This window comes from Ruditapes philippinarum, unplaced genomic scaffold (assembly GCF_026571515.1).
Source record: "Ruditapes philippinarum isolate M1 unplaced genomic scaffold, ASM2657151v2 ctg2235_1_1_1_1, whole genome shotgun sequence".
Taxonomy (NCBI): Eukaryota; Metazoa; Mollusca; class Bivalvia; order Venerida; family Veneridae; genus Ruditapes; species Ruditapes philippinarum.
Genome location: NW_026857608.1, coordinates 187,986 through 211,235, shown reverse-complemented (window position 1 = coordinate 211,235; position 23,250 = coordinate 187,986). Strand labels below are relative to the sequence as shown.

Here is a 23,250-nt window from a genome sequence, read left to right as displayed (position 1 = left end):
ATTTTCATTTAAAATAAGTGTTATTTTCATTAAATAAACGACACATATATCATTTTTTCTTTTGATTTTTTTTTCCCCCCCCCAAATTGTAACAAATTATGACACAACGGGTGTTTGAAAAAGTTTATTACAATTTTTGAAATTTTCCGCACCAACCCCTTTTTTGTAAAAAGTTTGCAAATTGTTAATAAACAATCAAATTTAGAAGTCAAAAGTCAATTTTTCCCACTAATATTAAGTTCATCTTCAGAAATATCATTTCAATTTCAAGTAACCACATACTTGTGACCTACTTTATTGCAAAAGTCACTATCAATTAATATTTCATGAGAAAAAGGCATCATTTCATTTATATAATGACCAAACATATCATTTTCTGATGCAAATTGTAACATTTATTCCAAAACGGTTGGTTGAAAAGTTTTATTACCCAATTTTGAAAATTTTCCCGCACAACCCGTTTTTGTGAAAAAATTTGTTGCAAATTGTTAATTTAAATTATTAATATTGAGTCAAAAATCAATTTTACCCACACTAATATAAGTTCTTCAAACGTTATTTTAAATTTTTAGAAAACTCATACATTTGACCTTCTTTGGAAAAAAAATACTATTATTGATATTTTCTTCAAATTAAGCCATCATTTAATTATATAATGGCCAAACATTTATTTCTTGATTACATACAAAAACGTGCTGGAAAGTTTGATAATAATTTTGGAATTTTCCCACACAACCCGTTTCTTGTTTATAAAGGGTTGCCAAATTGTCATTTTTTCGTTCCCGTGATAAAAGTTTCATCCTGGAAAATATCGGCTTAATTTTAGGTTACTTATACATTTGCCCTACTTTTTATTTTGAAAACATTTCTTTTCTTGATATTTCATTAAAAGCCACTCACCCAGATTTTGTTCCCTGCAATTTTAATATTAGTTACATAATAAGCACAATTAATAGAAAGAATTAAAGTCATTTTTTTACTGATATAAGTTCATCCATCTTAGGTAAATATTTTAATTTAAAGGTAAACTTATTACATTTGCCTCTTTATTTGGAAAGGACAATGTTTTTTAATATTTGGTAAAATGATAAAACTATATTTTATTTGCTCAAAGGGAATCATTAAACTTTAAAGGCAAATTTTGTTTATTTGTGCTACAAAACATTTTTATTACCGTTTTGAAATTTTACGTATTTTAAATTTTTTTTTTTTGTCGAAATTTACGGTCAATTTTGAGTTTAAATATTATTTAATATTATTTAAGAATGTAACAAAACCAGTTCTGTAATTTACAGTTGAAAATTGGGTTTTTATTGTTATACCAAGGTGCTGACAAATTACGTTGTTTTTATCCCGTAATCAACACTTTAAATGTAACTGGCTACATGACTTCGTTCTTGTTTGAAAGGGACAGCTCTATTTGATATTTTACATACAATTTCACCTTAAATTGCATGTATATGGAGACAAACATTTTTTTACAAAACGGGTTACAATTTAATTATCACTTTCTTTTTCAAAAGAATATATATTTTTAAAATAATTTTTATTGGTTTGACTGACCGTTAGCCACTTTAGTGCATTTACCACTAAAACGTTGGGCCACCCCCTGGGCAACGCTTGAGGCCCCCGTCAGGCTGCAGGGGGGGGGTCAATGTGGAGGAAAAACATTTAAACTGCTACCCCAACACAACAAAAACTTTTTGTAATTTTCATGTAGTAAAGGAATTCTAATCATAAACGCTGATGAAAACGCATGTTCTATGGGGTCTAGAGATACAGATCAAAAAACTGTCAAAAATTTCGGGATTATTTCAGTCCTAAAATTTTTAAAGTGACCATATTTCTTTTATATTATTAATAATTTTCACAATGTATTTATTTGCGATTTTAAATATCTCAGTTGTAAAAAAGAGTTTAACAAAATGGAATAATTTATTTTTTTATTTCATTTAGAAGTTTTGAGAAGATACATTTATCCTGCACTTGTGTTTTTTTTCACTTGTCCAAAGCGGGGCATTTTGATGTTTATTCAGTGAATTTCCCGGTCCAAAAATGTGTTCCCAAATTTTATTTTTGAGTCAGTATCTAATTTCCAATTACAAAATGTTTCAGGTCATTTCATTAGAAAGAAAGCCATTAATATCTGATAACCTTTATGGCCTGTCGCTTTGAATTACTTTATAAAAAATAAAACACAGCAATAACTTTTAACTTAAAACCCAAAAGAATTGCGGTTAGGCCTGATTTGGCAAAATATTGCTTGTTAAAATGACAATAAAAATACCAAAAAAGTTTTTTTTAACTTTTAAAATTTATTTTCTCCACATTGACTATCAACATATTAAGCTTCATTCATCCATTTTATTCATTTCAAGCCTTGGCCATTTAGCCACAAGTAAAAGTTACCCAAGCAAAAAATCTTAGATAGAAAGATTACACGAAGTGATTAAACGAAATATTATAATGTTGGAAAATTATAAATTGTGTTTTGTTTTTTTGGTTTTTGTTTTTTTTGTATTATCTGTTTATACATCAATCATCTGACATTTCATTGGACACCACGAACATATTTGATGTCAAACAAAAAAAAGAAGTTTAAAAAACTTGCAAAAAAATGCAATCAAAATTTTAAATTAAAGGGAAAAAAAAAATTATTATAATGTACATCATTTTTCACTTTTTTGTATTTATCTATGTTTTTTTTTTTCATTTTTTTCTTTTCTTTTTTTTTGGTTCGTGTACCTGGTTTCCAATCATAAAAAAAACAACACTCCGACAAATTCATGATATTGACAATGCTGTTTGTTGCGTTTTTTTGAAGTAAGTCACAGGCAACACAAAAAACAGTTTTTGTAAAAACAATACCCAAAACTAATCCAGTTACTAACGAAAACAGTTACTCCCAAAACAAGCTCATTTTAGATTTCAAAAATTGATTAGGATCAAAGTAATCAGGGGACCCATGATTTTTTTGATTTGATGCATTTTAAAACTAATCGAAACATTTTTTTTTAGCCATTTTGGTCGGGATACATTTATTATGATTAAATAAAAATCAATGGGACCCAAGTACGTTTTAGAAGGAACAAATTATTAATCTAACCCAATACCGTTATTCAAATCATCATTCAATTGCCTGGAAATTAGACGAAACCATATATTGTGAAACATGTGATGAATTTATTACATGTAAAAACCAATTTTTTGCAATCAAATTTTTACAATAAACACATTTTAAGCAAAAATAAACAAACCCAAACAAAAATGTGGAAAGGGAAATTGCAAATGAAACAATAATTTTTTTAAAAAAAAGAATGCTAAAGAAATGCTGGGTTATCGGTTTTGAAAATGACTTTTTTGAAGTCTATTCGCCATGCAACATTTAACGGACAAACATCTCGTAATGTAACCAGGTCCCCGAGACTCCCCTCCCAACAGCTGTCGGCACGTTTAACAGGAACAACTGTGACTGCCATATATACGAATGAGCCTATTTACACTTACCGTTAAAGGTAAATTTAATCATTTGGGATGGTCGTAGGTAGATCATAGGATACCCATACTCCCTGATAATATCGGCAAATTCTGAATTGACCAGCTGTAAAGTATATCGCATCAAAGGTGATGTCCGTATAGAATGGAAGATAATTCTCCTTAAGCTTTTAATAGGGAGGTAACGGAATCTGAGCTTCATTTTCAACCCTGTTGTCCGGCATTATCATCTACGTTGTCTCCATTCTCGTTATCACTTTCATTAATTTGATGCCCATCATCAATATGTTTTCAGAATTGTTTTTTCATTAACGTCATTTCCATCGACATTCTTCATCTCTGTCATTATTACCTGATAGGTTTTCATCATTTTCATCACTCATGTCATGTCGTTCTTCATCATCTCTGTCATTGTCATCACTTTCGTCATTATCAGACAGGTTTTCATCTTTTTCGTCACTGTCACCATTTCGTTCTACATAATCTTTGTCATTGTCATCACGTGCATAATTATCAGACAGGTTTTTATCTTTTTCGTCATTTCTAGAATTTCGTTCTATATCATCTCTGTCATTTTCACCACTTGAGTCATTAGCTGATAGATTTTCATCAATTTCATCACTCATGGCATGTCGTTCAACATCGTCTTTGTTATTGTCATAACTTGAGTCATTAGGTGATAGGTTTTCAACTTTTTCAACACTCACTGCATTCGTTCTATTTCATCACTGTCATTGTCATCAACTGGGTCATCATTACATGATAGGTTTTCATCACTCATGTCATTTCCTTCTACATCATCTCTATTTCTGTTATTGTCACCACTTGAGTCATTATCTGATAGGTTAACATCCTTGTCGTCACCCTTGCCTATTCGTTCTACATCATCTCTGTCAATGGCATTACTCGAGTTATTAACTGATGCATTATCAGTAGCATCTTCAGCTCCTTCCAGATCATCATTACACCATTTCAATGTGTCTTTTGTTATGATTTCTTTTATTTGAAGCACAACTTTCAATGATAGCTTTAAGTGAGGTTTCATTGGTTATATCAACAGATACATAATGTATCTCAGGGTAAAACCCTAGATATAATGTTGTCATTTCGGGGTCAAAAACACTCGTGTTTGAAATCACTCTGTTGTATAATGCTCCCTTCGAGTTGATGACAATAAACTGGCTATTAAACTCTCTTGCCAATGCAATCAGTGTTAAGTTGTCACCAAATGTCAGTCTGCGAGACAATTTTCTTAAGTAAGCTTTTATTGTTTCAGACATGAAATTTTCATAATGAAATCTGTTTTGCTGAATATGTTCGCAAGCAAGTTGTCTTAACTGTATACCACTCCTATTATACAACAGAGTGATTTCAAACACATAACATGTATCCGACCATGGCTAACAAAATGTTTCGATTCAGTTTAAAATGCATTAATCAAAGAAAATCATGGTCCCTGATTACTTTGATCCTAATCATTTTGAAATCTATGAGCTTGTTTTGAGTACATGTTTTCGTTAGTACTGTGATTAGTTTTGTATTGTTTTTACAAAAACTGTTTGTGTTGCTGTGACTTACTCCGAAGAACGCAACAAACAGCATGTCATATGCATGAATGTCGGAGTGATTGTTGTTTATGATTGGACCAGGTACACGCACCAAAAAGAAAAAGAAAAGAAAAAAATGAAAAAAAAACATAGATAAATACAAAAAGTGAAAATGATGTACATTATAATATTTTTTTTTCTTTAATTTAATGTTTGATTGCATTTTTGCAGTTTTTTAAACTTCATTTTATGTTTGACATAATATGTTCGTGTGTCATGAATGTCAGAGTGATTGATGTATAAAGCAGATAATACAAAAAAACAAAACCAAAAAAAAAAACAACTAATCAACATTATAATATTTCGTTTCAATCACTTCGTGTATCTTCTAAGATTTTTGCTTGTAACTTTTACTTGTGGCTAAATGCAAGGCTGAATGAATGAATGAATGAATGAATGAATAAATGAATAAATGAATGAATGAATGAATGAATGAATGAATGAATGAATGAATGAATAAATGAATGAATGAATGAAGCTTATATGTGATAGTCAATGTGGAGAAATAAATTTAGTTAAAAAACTTTTTGGTATTTTTATTGTCATTTTAACAGCAATATTTGCAAATCAGCTAACCAGCATTCTTTTGGGTTAAGTTAAGTTATTGCTGTTTTATTTATTATAAAGTATTCAAGCGACAGGCCATAAAGGTTATCAGATATTAATGGCTTTCTTTCTATGAATGACCTGAACATTTTGTAATTGATTAGATACTGACTCATAAAATAAAATTTGGAACACATTTTTGGACGAAATTCACTGATAAACATGCAAAATGCCCGCTTGGACAGTGAAAAAAACACAGTGCAGATAAATGTATCTTCTCAACTTCTAAATGAAATAAAAAATAAATTATTATCATTTTGTTAAACTCTTTTTACAACTGAGATATTTTAAAATCGCAAATAAATACATTGTGAAATTATTAATATATGAAGAAATATGGTCTGTCACTTTAAGAATTTTAGACTGAAATATATCCCGATTTTTGACAGTTTTGATCTGTATCTCCAAACCCCATAGAACATGCGTTTCATCAACGTTTATGATTAGCAATTCTTACTACATGTTATTACAACAAGTTTTTGTTGTGTTGCGGTAGCAGTTTAAATGTTTTTACTCCACATTGACCCCCCCCCCTGCAGCCTGACGGCCTCAGCGTGGCCAGAGGTGGCAACGCTTAGTGTAATCACTAAGTGGCTAACGGTCAGTCAAACCAATAAAAATTGTTTTAAAAATATATATTCTGTTGAAAATGTGATAATTATTGTAACCCGTTTTGTAAAAAAGTTTGTCTCCATATACTTGCAATTTAAGGTGAATTGTATAGTAGAATATCAATAGAGCTGTCCTTTCAACAAGAACGAAGTCATGTAGCAGTTATATTTAAAGTGTTGATTACGGATAAAAACAACGTAATGTTGTCAGCACCTTGGTAAAACAATAAAACAATTTCAACTGTATTACAGAACTGTTTGTTACTATTCTTAAACTAATATTAAATAATATTTACTCAAAATTGACCGTAATCGACAAAAAAAATTTCATTTAAAATACGTAAAATTTCAAACGGTAATAAAATGTTTTGTAGCACAAATAAACAATTTGCCTTAAAGTTATATGATTCCCTTTGAGCAATAAAATATAGTTTATCATTATCAAATATTAATACAATTGACCTTTCCAATAAAGTAGGTCAAATGTATAAGTAACCTTAAATTAAATATTTACCTAAGATGGATGAACTTATATCAGTGAAAAAATGACTTTAACTTCTTCTATTAATTGTGATTATTATGTACACTAATATTAAAATTGCAGGAACAAAATCTGGGTGAGTGGCTTTTAATGAAATATCAAGAAAAGAAATGTTTCAAATAAAGTAGGGCAAATGTATAAGTAACCTAAAATTAAGCGATATTTATCCAGGATGAACTTTATCAGCGGAACGAAAAATGACAATTTGCAACTTTATAACAGAACGGGTTGTGTGGAAAATTCCAAATTATTATCAACTTTCAGCACGTTTTGTATGTAATCAGAAATAATATGTTTGTCATTATATAATGAATGATGCTTAATTTGATGAAATATCACTAACAGTATTTTTCCAATAAAGAAGGTCAAATGTATGAGTTTTCTAAATTTAAATAACGTTTCGAAGATGAACTTATATTAGTGGGTAAAATTGATTTTTGACTCATATTAATAATTTATTACAATTTGCAACAATTTTACAAAACGGGTTGTGCGGAAAATTTCAAAATGTAATACACTTTTTAACCAGTTTTGTAATAAATGTTACAATTTACCTGAGAATTATATGTTTGTCAATATATAATGAAATGATGCTTTTTCTCATGAAATATTAATAATAGTAACTTTTGCAATAAAGTAGGTCACAAGTATGTGTTACTTAAAATTGAATGATATTTCTGAAGATGAACTTATATTAGTGGGTAAAATTGACTTTTGACTTCTATTGATAGTTTATTACAATTTGCAACTTTATTACAAAACGGGTTGTGCGGAAAATTTCAAATTGTAATAAACTTTTCAACCCGTTTTGTAATAAATGTTACAATTTGCATCAGAAATGATATATTTAATTTTGTCATTATTTACTGAAATAATGCTTATTTTAATGAAATATTAATAATAGTAACTTTTGCAATAAAGTAGGTCACAAGTATGCGTTACTTGAAATTGAATGATATTTTCGAAGATGACATTATATTAGTGGGTAAAATTGACTTTTGACTTCTATTGATAGTTTATTACAATTTGCAACTTTATTACAAAACGGGTTGTGCGGAAAATTTCAAATTGTAATAAACTTTGCAACCCGTTTTGTAATAAATGTTACAATTTGCATCAGAAATGATATATTTGTCATTATTTACTGAAATAATGCTTATTTTAATGAAATATTAATAATAGTAACTTTTGCAATAAAGTAGGTCACAAGTATATGTTACTTAAAATTGAATGATATTTTCGAAGATGACATTATATTAGTGGGTAAAATTGACTTTTGACTTCTATTGATAGTTTATTACAATTTGCAACTTTATTACAAAACGGGTTGTGCGGAAAATTTCAAATTGTAATAAACTTTTCAACCCGTTTTGTAATTAAAGTTACAATTTGCATCAGAAATGATATATTTGTCATTATTTACTGAAATAATGCTTATTTTAATGAAATATTAATAATAGTAACTTTAGCAATAAAGTAGGTCACATGTATGTGTTACTTAAAATTATATGATATTTCTGAAGATGAACTTATATTAGTGGGTAAAATTGACTTTTGACTTCTATTGATAGTTTATTACAATTTGCAACTTTATTACAAAACGGGTTGTGCGGAAAATTTCAAATTGTAATAAACTTTTCAACCCGTTTTGTAATAAATGTTACAATTTGCATCAGAAATGATAAATTTGTCATTATTTACTGAAATAATGCTTATTTTAATGAAATATTAATAACAGTAACTTTAGCAATAAAGTAGGTCACATGTATGTGTTACTTAAAATTATATGATATTTCTAAAGATGAACTTATATAAGTGGGTAAAATTGACTTTTGACTTCTATTGATAGTTTATTACAATTTGCAACTTTATTACAAAACGGGTTGTGCGGAAAATTTCAAATTGTAATAAACTTTTCAACCCGTTTTGTAATAAATGTTACAATTTGCATCAGAAATGATATATTTGTCATTATTTACTGAAATAATGCTTATTTTCATGAAATATTAATAATAGTAATTTAGCAATAAAGTAGGTCACATGTATATGTTACATAAGAAATAATATATCCCAAACAGTGATTTTATCGCTCAATAACATCACTGTTTGGAGTTCGGATGCGAGGAATTATATCACGAGGGCGTAGCCCGAGTGATATAATGATGCGCATCCGAACGACAAACAGTGATGTTATCAAACGATAAAATCACTGATTTGGATATATTATTTCGATTCTAACACGACATCAACAAATAAATGTTGCTGTACTTGATAGTTAAGCAATATTGCGCCTGATTTGTTTCCGTACTTATTTTCAGCGCGTCAGATTTTTAGTGGTTACGTCCCGTGTATAATGATTACGTCACATGTCTAAATATAGAACGTCAAACTGTGCATCTGTTGCATAATAACACACACTTTCTATTCTTCTATGTTCAATAGGGAAAAATGCGGGTCGTGTTAGAATTAAAAATATATGATATTTCTGAAGATGAACTTATATTAGTGGGTAAAATTGACTTTTGACTCGTATTGATAGTTTATTACAATTTGCAACTTTATTACAAAACGGGTTGTGCGGAAAATTTCAAATTGTAATAAACTTTTCAACCCGTTTTGTAATAAATGTTACAATTTGCATCAGAAATGATATATTTGTCATTATTTACTGAAATAATGCTTATTTTCATGAAATATTAATAATAGTAACTTTTGCAATAAAGTAGGTCACAAGTATGTGTTACTTAAAATTGAATGATATTTTTGAAGATGACATTATATTAGTGGGTAAAATTGAGTTTTGACTTCTATTGATAGTTTATTACAATTTGCAACTTTATTACAAAACGGGTTGTGCGGAAAATTTCAATTTGAAATAAACTTTTCAACCCGTTTTGTAATAAATGTTACAATTTGCATCAGAAATGATATATTTGTCATTATTTACTGAAATAATGCTTATTTTCATGAAATATTAATAATAGCAAATTTAGCAATAAACAAGGTCACATGTATGTGTTACTTAAAATTATATGATATTTCTGAAGATGAACTTATATTAGTGGGTAAAATTGACTTTTGACTTCTATTGATAGTTTATTACAATTTGCAACTTTATTACAAAACGGGTTGTGCGGAAAATTTCAAATTGTAATAAACTTTTCACCCGTTTTGTAATAAATGTTACAATTTGCATCAGAAATGATATATTTGTCATTATTTACTGAAATAATGCTTATTTTCATGAAATATTAATAAAGTAACTTTTGCAATAAAGTAGGTCACAAGTATGTGTTACTTAAAATTGAATGATATTTTTGAAGATGACATTATATTAGTGGGTAAAATTGACTTTTGACTTCTATTGATAGTTTATTACAATTTGCAACTTTATTACAAAACGGGTTGTGCGGAAAATTTCAAATTGAAATAAACTTTTCAACCCGTTTTGTAATAAATGTTACAATTTGCATCAGAAATGATATATTTGTCATTATTTACTGAAATAATGCTTATTTTAATGAAATATTAATAATAGTAACTTTAGCAATAAAGTAGGTCACATGTATGTGTTACTTAAAATTATATGATATTTCTGAAGATGAACTTATATTAGTGGGTAAAATTGACTTTTGACTTCTATTGATAGATTATTACAATTTGCAACTTTATTACAAAACGGGTTGTGCGGAAAATTTCAAATTGTAATAAACTTTTTAACCCGTTTTGTAATAAATGTTACAATTTGCATCAGAAATGATATATTTGTCATTATTTACTGAAATAATGCTTATTTTAATGAAATATTAATAATAGTAACTTCAGCAATAAAGTAGGTCACATGTATGTGTTACTTAAAATTATATGATATTTCTGAAGATGAACTTATATTAGTGGGTAAAATTGACTTTTGACTTCTATTGATAGTTTATTACAATTTGCAACTTTATTACAAAACGGGTTGTGCGGAAAATTTCAAATTGTAATAAACTTTTCAACCCGTTTTGTAATAATTATTACAATTTGCAACTTTATTACAAAACGGGTTGTAACAGACGACAATACTGTCAAGACATCAACTTCCTGACTGACGACAACAAAAACGGCATTCATTAGCGCCAAACCTCCAGAGTAAGTCACGACAGGTCAACCAGTCACCTCTGATACTTGTGATGACTTGACCTTGACCTGCCGTGTGCCTTCTCCGCGACGCCTCTGGAGGGATTTGGAGAAGTTTCAACAAAAACTTCCAAAACACGATATTTATAACACCATTCATAGCACTGATGCTTCGATGTTCTCATCTATTTGCGGGAAATGGTCGACAGGGAAAACCCTACGTAATAACCGCACACCCTGTTAACAACAGATTTTCCGCAGTATATATTTCAAGCTAGTGAGGTTTAAAAAAAACATGTAGAATCTATCGATTAACTACCATAAGTTGGTTGAGTGTTGGCGGTAAAAAAGAAGATATAACTTCCTGATCAATTTTCACTTAGGTTGATTCAATTTTGAATAAACTTTGCAGATATGTATTTTTTCAAGAAATATTTAGCTTTAATATTATCCGAAGCCGTCAAAGTCAATAAGGGAATAATTTTCTGAAACGTGATTTTATTCGAGATTTGCTTCGGGAGAAGACAACTTTCTGTCCGTAGAGCATAAATATTAATACTCATCACAAGACAGTATCTTATTGATCTCAATTATGGTACATGTAAATATGTATAATTTTTATAAATATTGCATAACTTGCAGTTGTTATTATCATTCAATGATATTAAAATGACATAAAGTATTTATGATGAACAGTCCTAGAATATTTTGATAAGGAACCGTCAGTTGTAAAATGTTAATGTTATCTTATAATAAACAGTCGTCATACTTGCTGGTATGTCATTTATTATTGACAGTTTAGGTTTTTCAAAATTTGCATGATTAACAGTCCGAATGTAGACCTCAATGAAATGTTCTGGAATATTAACAAAATGAATAGTCAACCATATTTACCATATATATGAATGGTTGAACACAACAGTAAGGATAAATAGCGCAATGTACATATCTTCTTATTTTGATAATAATTGAAATAACAGCACATTTTAAGCAAAAAGAAAAGAAACTATATATAAGTCTGAAACATTCTGTCATAGCCTCCCCATCAGTACATTTAGTGCTTTGATTCAAAAAGCTATTATGTTTAAGATAATGGATACTCAGGCTCCTTCCTATTTATTGAATAAGTTCATTTTATCTACAGACTGTCATACACGCAATTTGCGTTCATCACATGATTTTCAACTTTACATCCCAAGACCAAATGCTGAACAATTAGTTTGTTTATTCTGAATCTTGTATCTAGAACGACTTTCCTCATCATTTGATTTTAATAACATTATTATCATTATTATTGTAAGTTCGTTACTTATTATGCTATATAGTAGAATGCATGCGGTGATACTCAACTATTCACGCTACAGAGTGTCTTCTAAATAACTAACTAAATAAACATTAACCCTTGAAAAGAACATTAATTACAAGTTAGATAATCAATAACTTACTATTTACTAATTATCATAATATTCATTATAATCATACACATGTTCGTTTTCTCTTATTTTCATACTTTAAAACTTGGTTCCTGGTCTGGTTTCATCTTTGTTTACCTGTGTGAAACGTTTGATTTCCCACTGCGGAACATCCCTTGATGGGAGTGTCATACCTTGGTCATTTTCTGTGGTGGTCAATTAGTTAAGACATCGGGGAATTACACTGATTTGGGCGGTTTAGAGTTTGAAAGCTGCAGGCTTCTGCTTTTCTCTTCAAACGATTCGTTGTGTTCTAATGGTGGTGCAGTGTCTGATGAATGGTTCATTTATAAGTCGATCTTGTCGTGACGTGTTTTTTTAATGTAAGGGGCGCTACTAATGCCAAATGGACAACAGTGAAAGGGTAGTTTTTTTCCCTTTATTGAAAAAACCTGAAAACGTTGATAAGCTCTAAATGATGGTAGCCTTTACTTAAATCGAACTGAGACATATACAAATCATGTGTAAAATAGTTACTCTAATCCTACTTTCCAGTCCTCAACAGATATTTTTGTCCAGACAATGGAATGATAATATGCGGTGCATTTACAACGATTCTGTAACAGATCCGAAACAGCTTTCTCTACAAAGTCCATAATATTTAACGCGGAGTTTTTGTTATTAGAAAATGAACTTTCAGGTACAGAAAATATAAGCAATTTGTATATCCATTTTACAGTGTATCTAACATCGTTAGCGTTATTCGTTTGCCCCATTTGTCCCTCAAAAACATTTTACTTGAGACGACCCTTTACATTTTTCATTTAAATTCTGGATAAAGTTTGGTCCATTGCAAGTATTAATCACTACAAAATTGAATGAAAAATTGCAGACCCGGTCTGAAACTTTGTATTTTTTCAAAATATAATTCCTGCATCTGAAAGAATTTTTTTGAACGGAAATACATATCTACGTGCACATACTTATCACTTACTAGTAACTGTGCTTCCAATGGATCGGGTTGATTTACGTATTTCCGGCAGTATCTTGTTCCCCAGACAAGAGACTGTGTATTGACACGAGACGTGTCCTCTGTATCGGCAGACGAGTAGCAGAAGACATCTGCTGTTGCTCGCTTTTGGCTTCGAACAAACTTATTGAAGTTCGAACGTGGTGGTAATCCATATCTTGAATCACCGAACATTGGAGTGGTTGATTTGTGCCCAGGAATGAAAGAGAATCTCTCTTATAATGATAAAACAAGCTTGTTTTTAAGATGATGTATTAACATTTTTTATTGCTCAAGATTCGGCCTGTCTGAGGTTCCGTTTATCATCGCTTTCACTAGCGAGAGAAGGTTTTTCATATTCTCAGACAGTAGAACAGCCCCGAGGAAACTATCTGCAATTTCATCAGTTTATTCCTGTCTTTGAGTGTACTAATCAAACATTTAACGTCAGCCTTCAAATGTGATTCAGACAGACTGTGATTTGAGTGAAGCATTATATAAGTATTGTTCGTTAGTTGAATGTTAATATTCACAAAGCTGTCTAAATCAGCGTTTGAGAATGACGTCAGCAACATGTCGCCAGCAGCAGCTGACACCACCTCTACTGAAATATCAACTTTATTTTTAATGCCATCTGCGAAGACCAAGTACTCTGATACACCGGTGCTCGGTACACAGTGCTCGGTCCTGTCCTATCTTGTTCAAACCATTCAAACGTATGTTCTTGTGTTCTTACACATCTTTGAACGTCTCGAAACATTTCGTATATTATACTATAGATGAATGATTATTTGTGTCTGTTGCACAGTACATACTTTACGCATAAAAACTAGGTTAATTACGCGGTCAAAGTCAAAAAAGCACGACAATTGTTTTGCATTATTTTCCTATGTGAAATATATACTTCCTCGGCATTGTGCAGGTTAAATCTTTCTGGGACCCATCTTGTATAATTTGCAAATCTAACTTAGACAGTTAAAAAAAGGTTGCAATTTCCGTCAATACAAGCCCAACATCTGTTGTGGTTAGGTGTCCTCAACAATTGTCTCTCTAGCAATAACCTGCAAAAACAAGGGCTAAAACACCGTCTCTACTTTAGCAACTTCCTATATAAACAAAATAATCATATTTTACCGAGTATGATTAGTTGTGCTTGATAATGTGATATTTAAGATCAACAGCATGTGATTTCTGGGCATTAATTTTACTCCCCCCCCCATATGTTAAGTCCTATTCTTTCTTCTTTTTTCTCTCTTTCAATCGCTGCATTGAGTTATCAGGAGTTGAATTCATTTACACTTAATGAATCTATTTTAAAAGGAATTTAGTTCGGGGTGGGAGCTACCCTATATAAAATGTAACAAAACTTTATGGAACTTTAATTATTGCCACTTAGGATTGATAACAAACGAATTCAAGTCTGTGCGTTGGCAGATTTGAGCTATATTTTCGGCGAGACTCGATGTATGACGTAACAAAGCCTTTATTATTTTATTTCCGATCATATCACTTTAATTTTACTTGTACTTTTGTGATTTAAGTTAAAAGGCTGGATGTGAGGACATATAATTCCACTGTGACTTTAATATAAATGGTCTTTTTGTCAGCCTAAATCAGCGTTGTTATGGTAGTAATATATGTCATCCATATTCAACACTAATTCATATTGACATATTAACCACGGTGGCAAATATTTACATTACCACGCTTATATATCAACAAAATACAAATTGAGTAAATGAACAGCATGACCCAGGGTATATAATTAAATTTATCCATGGATATAAATATTTCGTTTAACGGCAATCATTCTTTTGTCATGTTTTAACAACCATGACGGCTCTTTTCCGCTGCTATGAAATTTGAGTTCTTTCTTTTATGTGACACTGAATTACGAGATTCGTATTCTTTTGAAACTTGTATAAGAAAAAGAACCGCTATATGTTTGCAAATACTTGTAAACTTTCTAAAGATTTGCTTATTAAAACAGTATTAATGGGACATCAAATATCTTCTTTTTTCTGTTCTAAAAAGGGAAATTTGACAATGGTCTTAGATCAATGAAAAGGTGCAATTTATCATACGTGTTTTGTGAGAGATATTTGAAAAGACATTCAATATATAACACATAATAATAGCTGTACGAGCCACACTTTCTAAATGTCAATTTTATTTCATAATAGCCCTCAGTGTAAATACGGGAAAAGGCATGTTCACTCGAGAAGAGAAAAATATATTTTGTTATTATTATTATTATGCATTTTGGAACATTTTATGTGGATATTCATTTATAAGTCTGAAAAGACTGTTTGTTTGACCTACCTACAGACCTACCTACCTACAAAAATAAATAAGTAAATAAATAAATGTAAATAAACGCTGACAACGATGACTAAGCAAAATGCAAACTCCAGTATAATGTTATAAATTTCGATACTTGCTTTTTTAAGTAAAAATCCTTGAATTAATTTATGTATACTTGTTTCATACCGTATTAATAAAATGGATACTTTAAATGAGCCCAGATGATGTTGTGCATATGTTCTGGCTTTAATAAGAAAGTAATTAATATGTGTTTACACTCATATTGGCCTGAATATAAACAGTTCTTAATGTTGGAAGCAATAGGAAAGCGAAATCATTAAACTAATATATTATGAAGAGCGTTCGTGACTTTTTAAAGGTTTCATCGGAATAAGATTAAAACTGAAAGCATTTATCAAAATAATTAATGAGAAAAAACCGACAAAATATCTTCACTCTCAAATAAATGAGAGCATTATTCACGTGCAATTTTTTCTTCATAATCCAAAGAAATATTGCAAGTCAGACAAATAAATTTGAAAAATATAAGAACATTAGAAATACAATGTTTTATAGAAAACCTGTTGATGAAACTTTAAAAATCGTTTAAAATATAAATAAAACCTGAAATCAAGATCACGTGAACTAGGCTTTGCTGGTGAATCTTTACCAATTAGACTGTCAACCAAATTTAAATGAAAGAAAAAAATCAATTAAACTCTATTACATATCAGCCTTGTTGAATTTGTCCTTTTAAATGATTTTCAATAACTATTTTCAATAGCCGTTTGTTATATAAAAACATTTAAATTGTCTGTGTAAACAACCATAAATTTTGTTGCATTTATCCTGTCCTTTAATACAATGAACCTTCTCACGTGCGAATTGATTATCTGTCTCAAAATGAATACCCGCACTATCTGAATAATCAGAGATTTATTTATTTTAACACAGGACACTTTAGATGCTGTGGAATCGGAAATAGAATAGGACGGGTAGACAGTGAGCGGCTCGCTATGGCGGTCGAAGAATGTGTTTAATTGAACGGCGAGATTTTGAATTACTTGGTTACGTAGTTATCTTCGCAAGAAATTTGTTACGCAATAATACGAAATACTTTGTTAATTACTTTTTGAATATTGTTGAAATATATTTTTTGCAAATCTTATTAACTTTAAAAGTGTGGCTTTATAACAAGTTATTGAGGTACATAAAAAGTTGAATACATGCAAGGCGGTAGGATTTTATAGCAGGTGTCTTTGACGTTGAGTAAAATAATTGTTTAGTATTTTGTCAATATCATTATTACGGATGTGATGACTATTTTGTTGGACTATTCTGGAGAGAAATTGAACTATTTCTGTTTCAACTGAAGATAAGGAGAAGTAAAATATTTCCTAAAAGGTAAGATATTTCTTTCTTATGATTTTTGTTTCGTATTACTATTTGAGAATAAGTTTTGTTTTAGTTTATCCACGCTTAGGAATTTCTTGATCTCTGTCCAAGCTCCGACAGTTTATGCATTAAATATGGTCTAACACTTAGGAATGCTTGATGTTCTTTTTTTGTTATATTCTGTTTGTAACATCGTATGTTGAGAAAAAAAAGAAACTTCTTTATCTTTTGTCATAAAATTTATGTCTGGAAACCTATATTATAGAAGAAGAAGGATATTTTTTTTTGCAAATTACATTATTTCAACCGTTCATGATAGTATGCAGAAGTAAATAAATAATTTCATTACAAGATGACGTGACTACAAATATTACTATTCTTCCATGTATAAAGGAAGTTACTCATAAAATTTGACATTTCAAATTTACGATTTGCATTGAAGAGAGTCTACAAATATATAATAATAAATAAAATTGACAAAAATAAATTTATGCATTTGTAAACATAAATAAAGATTTCTTCAATACCATACATTGATCTTTTCATTTCATTTATGAAAATGAAGCTATTGAAATTTAAAACGTGTTCTTTAGACACGTTAATAAACAAAAACCTTTTACAATAACCATGTTATTTGTACTATTGAAACTCAGTTTATGTTTAAGTTAACGTTTAAACACATCATTTGCACAATTTTTGTTCCCATTAAAGATTTGATAAGCAGCATTATAGCGTTCATTTTTATCATAACATTTGCATATGTACGTATTATAAACATAAAGAAATAACAAACATAAATAAATGAGAATATAAGTTAATTTATACGAGAACTGTTTGTAACTGTTGACTTGGAAGACCTGGCATTTAAACATGACTTAATCAAAAATGTGAATGATAGACGTTATACACAAATTGTTGAATATGAGTCCAGATTTCCACAACTGTGACATGTTTAAATCGATTTGTTTCTTTTCAAGAACATGACTTATGCTCTTCAGAATAACATTCAATGCATGCTTTCGCTACAGGCTGGCTAAGCCGGACATACTTAATCCATTTTAAGATACTCCTAACACTTCCTTAGCCTCAATGTATTTTTGTTTTTATTTGTTTTAAAAAAAAAATCAAAATATCATTCATGTAAAGTTTGTTTATGAAATGTAAGAAAAGTCAAGAACGCCTTTGAGTTGGTCGTAAATGACGTAAAATAAATTAAAACATTCTACATTATTATATCATTTATAACAGAATAAGTTAACATAAGCGGAAGCGGATGGATAATAATTAAAAAGGTGTATTACATCAAAGCCAAAGAATCGCGAGTGCACGACTTACTTTTATCACGTAACACATGTACTACAGTTAGTTCATTAAGTAGACCTAATATCTTTTGCAAGAACAAGCTTCACACCGGCGACAAACTAGTTGTATGAAGTATTTATAAAGATTTTTCAATGTGAAACACACGTCTCTGTGATATATCTGGTGTAACAGTAGGCGTACTTGTCGATAATTTGATAGCATCATGGATGAATTCGTTTGAAGCTCTGATATCTTCCTAGAGTTGATAATTATAGTAACTAACATGTTTGTATACTTTATAAATGAATTATTGATATCAGTTATAAATGTATATACCTATAATTAGTGTCATCGATACATGACGATGTCATTAAAATGAAACATTGTTTGATCACAATGTCTTTTGTTACATTAGTATTCATACAACAACCTTTACAAGACCTAAAACAAATTATATTAAAGACACATTTTCTTATTAAGGCATGAACATTTGGAACAAATACCTTTAAATATTCGTAATGTTAATAACCTTAAATGTTTTAAAGAAAAATAGAAAGCATATAATTAAAGGTGTTTCATAATGAAGAATGCGGTAAGTTATTTTTCAATACAATGTATAAATGATGAAGATAAATTTAAAAATCAATGAAGAACAATTTACACGGCGACAATTTGTGCATATAAGTATTATTGTTTTCAAATTTTGAAAACCGTCTCTGTGTGAAATAATACAGAGCTGTACTTCGATAATTATACATATTATAATTCGTTTTTGCTCTATGCATTCCTGTTGTTTTGATAGTATGTTTGTCTAGTTTTAAGAAATGACATTATAAATGATTATATAATATGTTATTCGTATGGTGTCATTAAAATGTAAGCTTTTTAATAAAATGCTTTTGTTATTAGAATTCATATACAATTATATTTCAGAGTAAACTGCCTGAGAGAGGATGACGTCATACAGGAAATTCTCTGGTAAACAACGCGGTGAGCACGATGAACCACCATCTTACAACATCCGGTTTGATTACAGCAACACATATCTCGACAATGAAGACCTTGATAATCGTTTGGAGAACCAAGCATACGAGTTGCATCGTGAACAGTTCAGAAGAGGTGTAGAAACCGATAAAATGTTGAAGGAAACAAAACAAAACGCAGACGAGATGCTGCAGTTAAAGAATGCCATTAAAAATAGAGATCCGTACGAATCATCCAACAGAGTTTCCAGTTCAGCTGACCTTAAACGGAAACCATCTAGCAAACAGTTACGTTCAAGTGCTTCCGTTGAGAACGACACAATAGCCGAACAAAGTGGTTTAGCCAATGATGCCAATACTAACGGAAATATTAAAGTAGATGAAGTTGACGGATCACAAGATACGGAAAAGAAAATACAGTCAAAACCGTTAAATACTTTAACAATGTTTTTACTTTCTCTTCAAACATTTAAACGGAACAGCCATCAAAGAAAACCAGATACACATAAACCACATGCTGGAGAGCAACATCCTAACGCAAATATTGAACATTCCCATGCACGATCTACGACTTTGTCAACCAGTAACCAGATAAAGAGACCATCTAGTTACCATTCAGGAGATCAGAGATTATATGAAAGTGGACGTCACAGAACGGAAACAGACAAAACAGCAGGATCTCAGTATGGAATTCATGTTAGGAAAGATCATACGAGATCCCGACGAAAACTTGAAGAACTGAGTAAGCTGGAGCAAGATTCTAAATATGGATATGTTGATAAATATGAAGAGAGACGAAAGAAACTGTTAGCTTCGTGTAAGGATACAAAGACGATAGACGATCGTATACAAACATTTCTAAAGGACGTAGATGAATTTAAGTCAATGGCAAGTGAGGAGAATTCTCTAGAGAAAGTATTAATGCGCAGTAAATCAGCACGCTTTACAAGAGTAAAGTCATTTGCGTGGTGAAACTTGAGTATATAATATTTACAATAATGTTGGTGATGTTTGTTCGTTATATCTCATTACTACAATGGGTTTATGCTATATTGTGCACTAGAATAAGTGAAAAATATGAATTCATTTGAAAATCTATAAAAATGTCTACAATTTATAAATTGTCAAATAACATGAACGATCCGAGCATTTCTTTTAGTGATCATTTCAGATATAAATGTGTGGGCCTATATAGTGCCACGCAATTCTGACTCGTTAACTATGGTATATGCGACTGATATATTCATATGTATAAGTGGGTTTTATAGATATTAAATATATACCCCATAAAAGTTATTGTGCATTTTTGTCTTGGTGTACCTAAACACCCATCATTGATGCAATTTAAAGACAATATATGTATATAGGTATATGTAAGTCAGTTCTGTTGTTTGGTTATTGGACCTATGTATTACAATAGCAATTACACAGGGGCCTCAAAAATCTGAAAAATACAGATATATACTTTATATAATCAATATTAATAGGTTAGTGTAACTTTTTGAATGCTTATATATCAAGGTAAATATGACCATCAGCAATTTCAAACACAAAGATCGTTGCAAAGTACAGTGTTTACCCGTGAGCAGACCCTTGATGTCGAATGATTTAGTCATACGCATTTTCCACAAAAAGAAAGGTTAATTAATTGCAGTTAATTAGAAAAATTCTAAAAATTAATACTGATAAAACAAGTGACAAGCTATGCCCCTGGTTAGGCCTAATATATCTTAAAAAAAACCCAACTAAACACTATTAAATAAATTATTAATGCATTGATAGAAAGAAAAAGGTATGTTGCAGTGAAATGGTCAGTATATCTTATCATTTTTATGTCATAATGTTCCACGTATAACATAATTACGACTGTTTATTACCGTATACATGTATTTGATTTTAACATAAACAATAAAGAAGGAAAAATCAGAAACTGAATCAAAATCAAAAACGAATTTGCTCTTAAAAAAATAACACAGATAATTGATTTTGAATTTTACGAAGAGAATAAACTCAATGAAAATAAAAATGAACTAATTGTAGGGATTTTGAAAAATGGTCATATTTATTGAAAGAACTGTAGTTTTGTTTATTTCTGAATAAATTTTTATTTCAGCAAAATTCTGGTAATCTATAATCTTGATGCTCTGACTGTCTAGTTGTTGAATTATATAAATGGAAGAAAAACTTTGCATATCTTATCATACATGATGTCATGCACATGCAACTAATACAAGTATCAACTTCGGACTTAAAAATACTCAACAATTATGCGAACACCAAAAAAAAAAAATTTAAGTGTACTTTTTAGTGTACTTTAATCAGAATAACGGTTATTTTTCAATAATCGATGTGCAATGCTGGTGAACATTGAAGTGCACAATTTCAAATTCCATTTGAATATATTCCAGTCAATAGTTGTCTCATAAAACATCAATAAATGTGTGTTTGATCAAAGATTGTTTCAAACAAAACTTTTCTATTTCTGGATATGCTCAATGTCAGAGTAAACTGTGATATTTCAGATTTGTTTACCCGTTTCTATGAATTATGCATGTCTGAATATATTCACGAGAGAGTAAAATAGAATAACAAAAATCATCATGACAATACTAGTAACATATGTAAATCATTTCAGATTACTATTTAAAATGTTTTTATGACTTTGTTTGTCTGTCTGCCTGTAGCTGTGCTTAATGGTAAAGATAAGACACGTGGCCTTTTTAACTTGAAAGGAGAAATTAAATGTTTTGTTTCCCCTTTTGAATACGAAAAAGAATGTAGCTGATACTACGACGTATGTATTGGAGACCAGGGACTAAAACTCGGGTGTATGTCTCTTGGTGGTAGTGTAAATATTAACTAGGTTATCAGCTGGCCCTCATTTGACATTTAAACATGACTGCTTACATAAATGGCTGCTATATTGCAGAATGTATCACACATTGAAATACTAAATACATTTTAAGATATGTTCATGTAACTAGTTGAATACATTTAGTGCAAATAAAAAAATGTCAGTCAATAAATATGAGTCATAGCCAGGGTGTATTGTCACGTGGTATATTGTTTAGTTAGTCACGGTTAATGGTAGCGCCTGTAAATCTGAAGTTGTCCCTATTACTTCTATTCCTTCAATTCAATATAGCCGACGTTCCAGCCATAATTACTTTGCGCCCAGCAGTACGAAAAGTATATCCTTAATAAACTGGTTTGTCCGAAGAATCTATAGAAAAGGTTGCAATACATAGTTTTCTTTTGTCACCGGTTTAATAGTGTGGAACAAATTACGGACCCCGTCATTAACCGTTAGTTACTATTACCTAAGCAACAGACATCCTGTAGATGAAACTAAAAAACAATAACACCAAACAACAACAACAGCAGCAACAACAACAAAAACCCAACAAAAACACTTATAAATCACTGAAGTGAGCAATTTAACTTACTATTCTTCTTTTCCTGTAACGGGATAACAAATGTGCGTTTGTTTAAAAAAATGTTCCAACATGACCCTCCTATTGTCTGTCACGCTCCATGGTTATGTACGTTACTATTCCAGATATGTCTGTTAAAGTGACATTATGCTTTTCATTGTCAAGTTTAGCTGAATTGACTCTATATTACAAAAGATTGACTATTATTAGGCTGACTGACCAACATTTGGTATTGAAATATGTTTATGATAAAATATAAATCTACCGAAAATATACATTAAATGTTGTAGGTATATTCCGATGGATATTTACAGACACGTGAGATATTTATCGTTCATACTGAGGTTTTAAAATTGAAAGGGATTATGACAAAATGATAATTTGTTTTGACTTTCTTTTGATCACTTACTATTGGTCTTTGGATCGACATAC

General features: G+C 30.2%; 2 protein-coding genes across 2 annotated transcripts; one reads left to right on the top strand and one right to left on the bottom strand.

The window, feature by feature from the left end:
- Nucleotides 1–3,809: 3,809 nt before the first annotated feature.
- On the bottom strand, nucleotides 3,810–14,160 carry LOC132750305 (protein PFC0760c-like). The gene is made up of 4 exons (XM_060740252.1): nucleotides 14,052–14,160; nucleotides 13,386–13,636; nucleotides 4,203–4,522; nucleotides 3,810–4,158 (listed from the first exon to the last, which is right to left on the bottom strand). Exons 1-4 carry the CDS (start codon nucleotides 14,158–14,160, stop codon nucleotides 3,810–3,812), a joined length of 1,029 nt encoding a protein of 342 aa, XP_060596235.1.
- A 2,424-nt stretch (nucleotides 14,161–16,584) lies between these two features.
- LOC132750306 (uncharacterized) lies at nucleotides 16,585–20,761 on the top strand. The gene is made up of 2 exons (XM_060740253.1): nucleotides 16,585–17,108; nucleotides 19,335–20,761. Exon 2 carries the CDS (start codon nucleotides 19,355–19,357, stop codon nucleotides 20,354–20,356), a length of 1,002 nt encoding a protein of 333 aa, XP_060596236.1. The 5' UTR covers nucleotides 16,585–17,108; nucleotides 19,335–19,354; the 3' UTR covers nucleotides 20,357–20,761.
- The last annotated feature ends 2,489 nt before the right edge of the window (nucleotides 20,762–23,250 follow it).

Excerpts from the sequence above, each read along its gene's own strand:
- LOC132750306 (XM_060740253.1), top strand. The coding sequence starts at position 19,355 with ATGACGTCATACAGGAAATTCTCTGGTAAACAACGCGGTGAGCACGAT.
- LOC132750305 (XM_060740252.1), bottom strand. The coding sequence starts at position 14,160 with ATGTTTCGAGACGTTCAAAGATGTGTAAGAACACAAGAACATACGTTT. Across the intron at positions 13,637-14,051 it reads CCGAGCACCGGTGTATCAGA|AGAGATTCTCTTTCATTCCT; the intron begins GTACTTGGTCTT and ends TATCATTATAAG. Across the intron at positions 4,523-13,385 it reads CATTGGAAGCACAGTTACTA|CTATCATTGAAAGTTGTGCT; the intron begins GTAAGTGATAAG and ends CCTCACTTAAAG.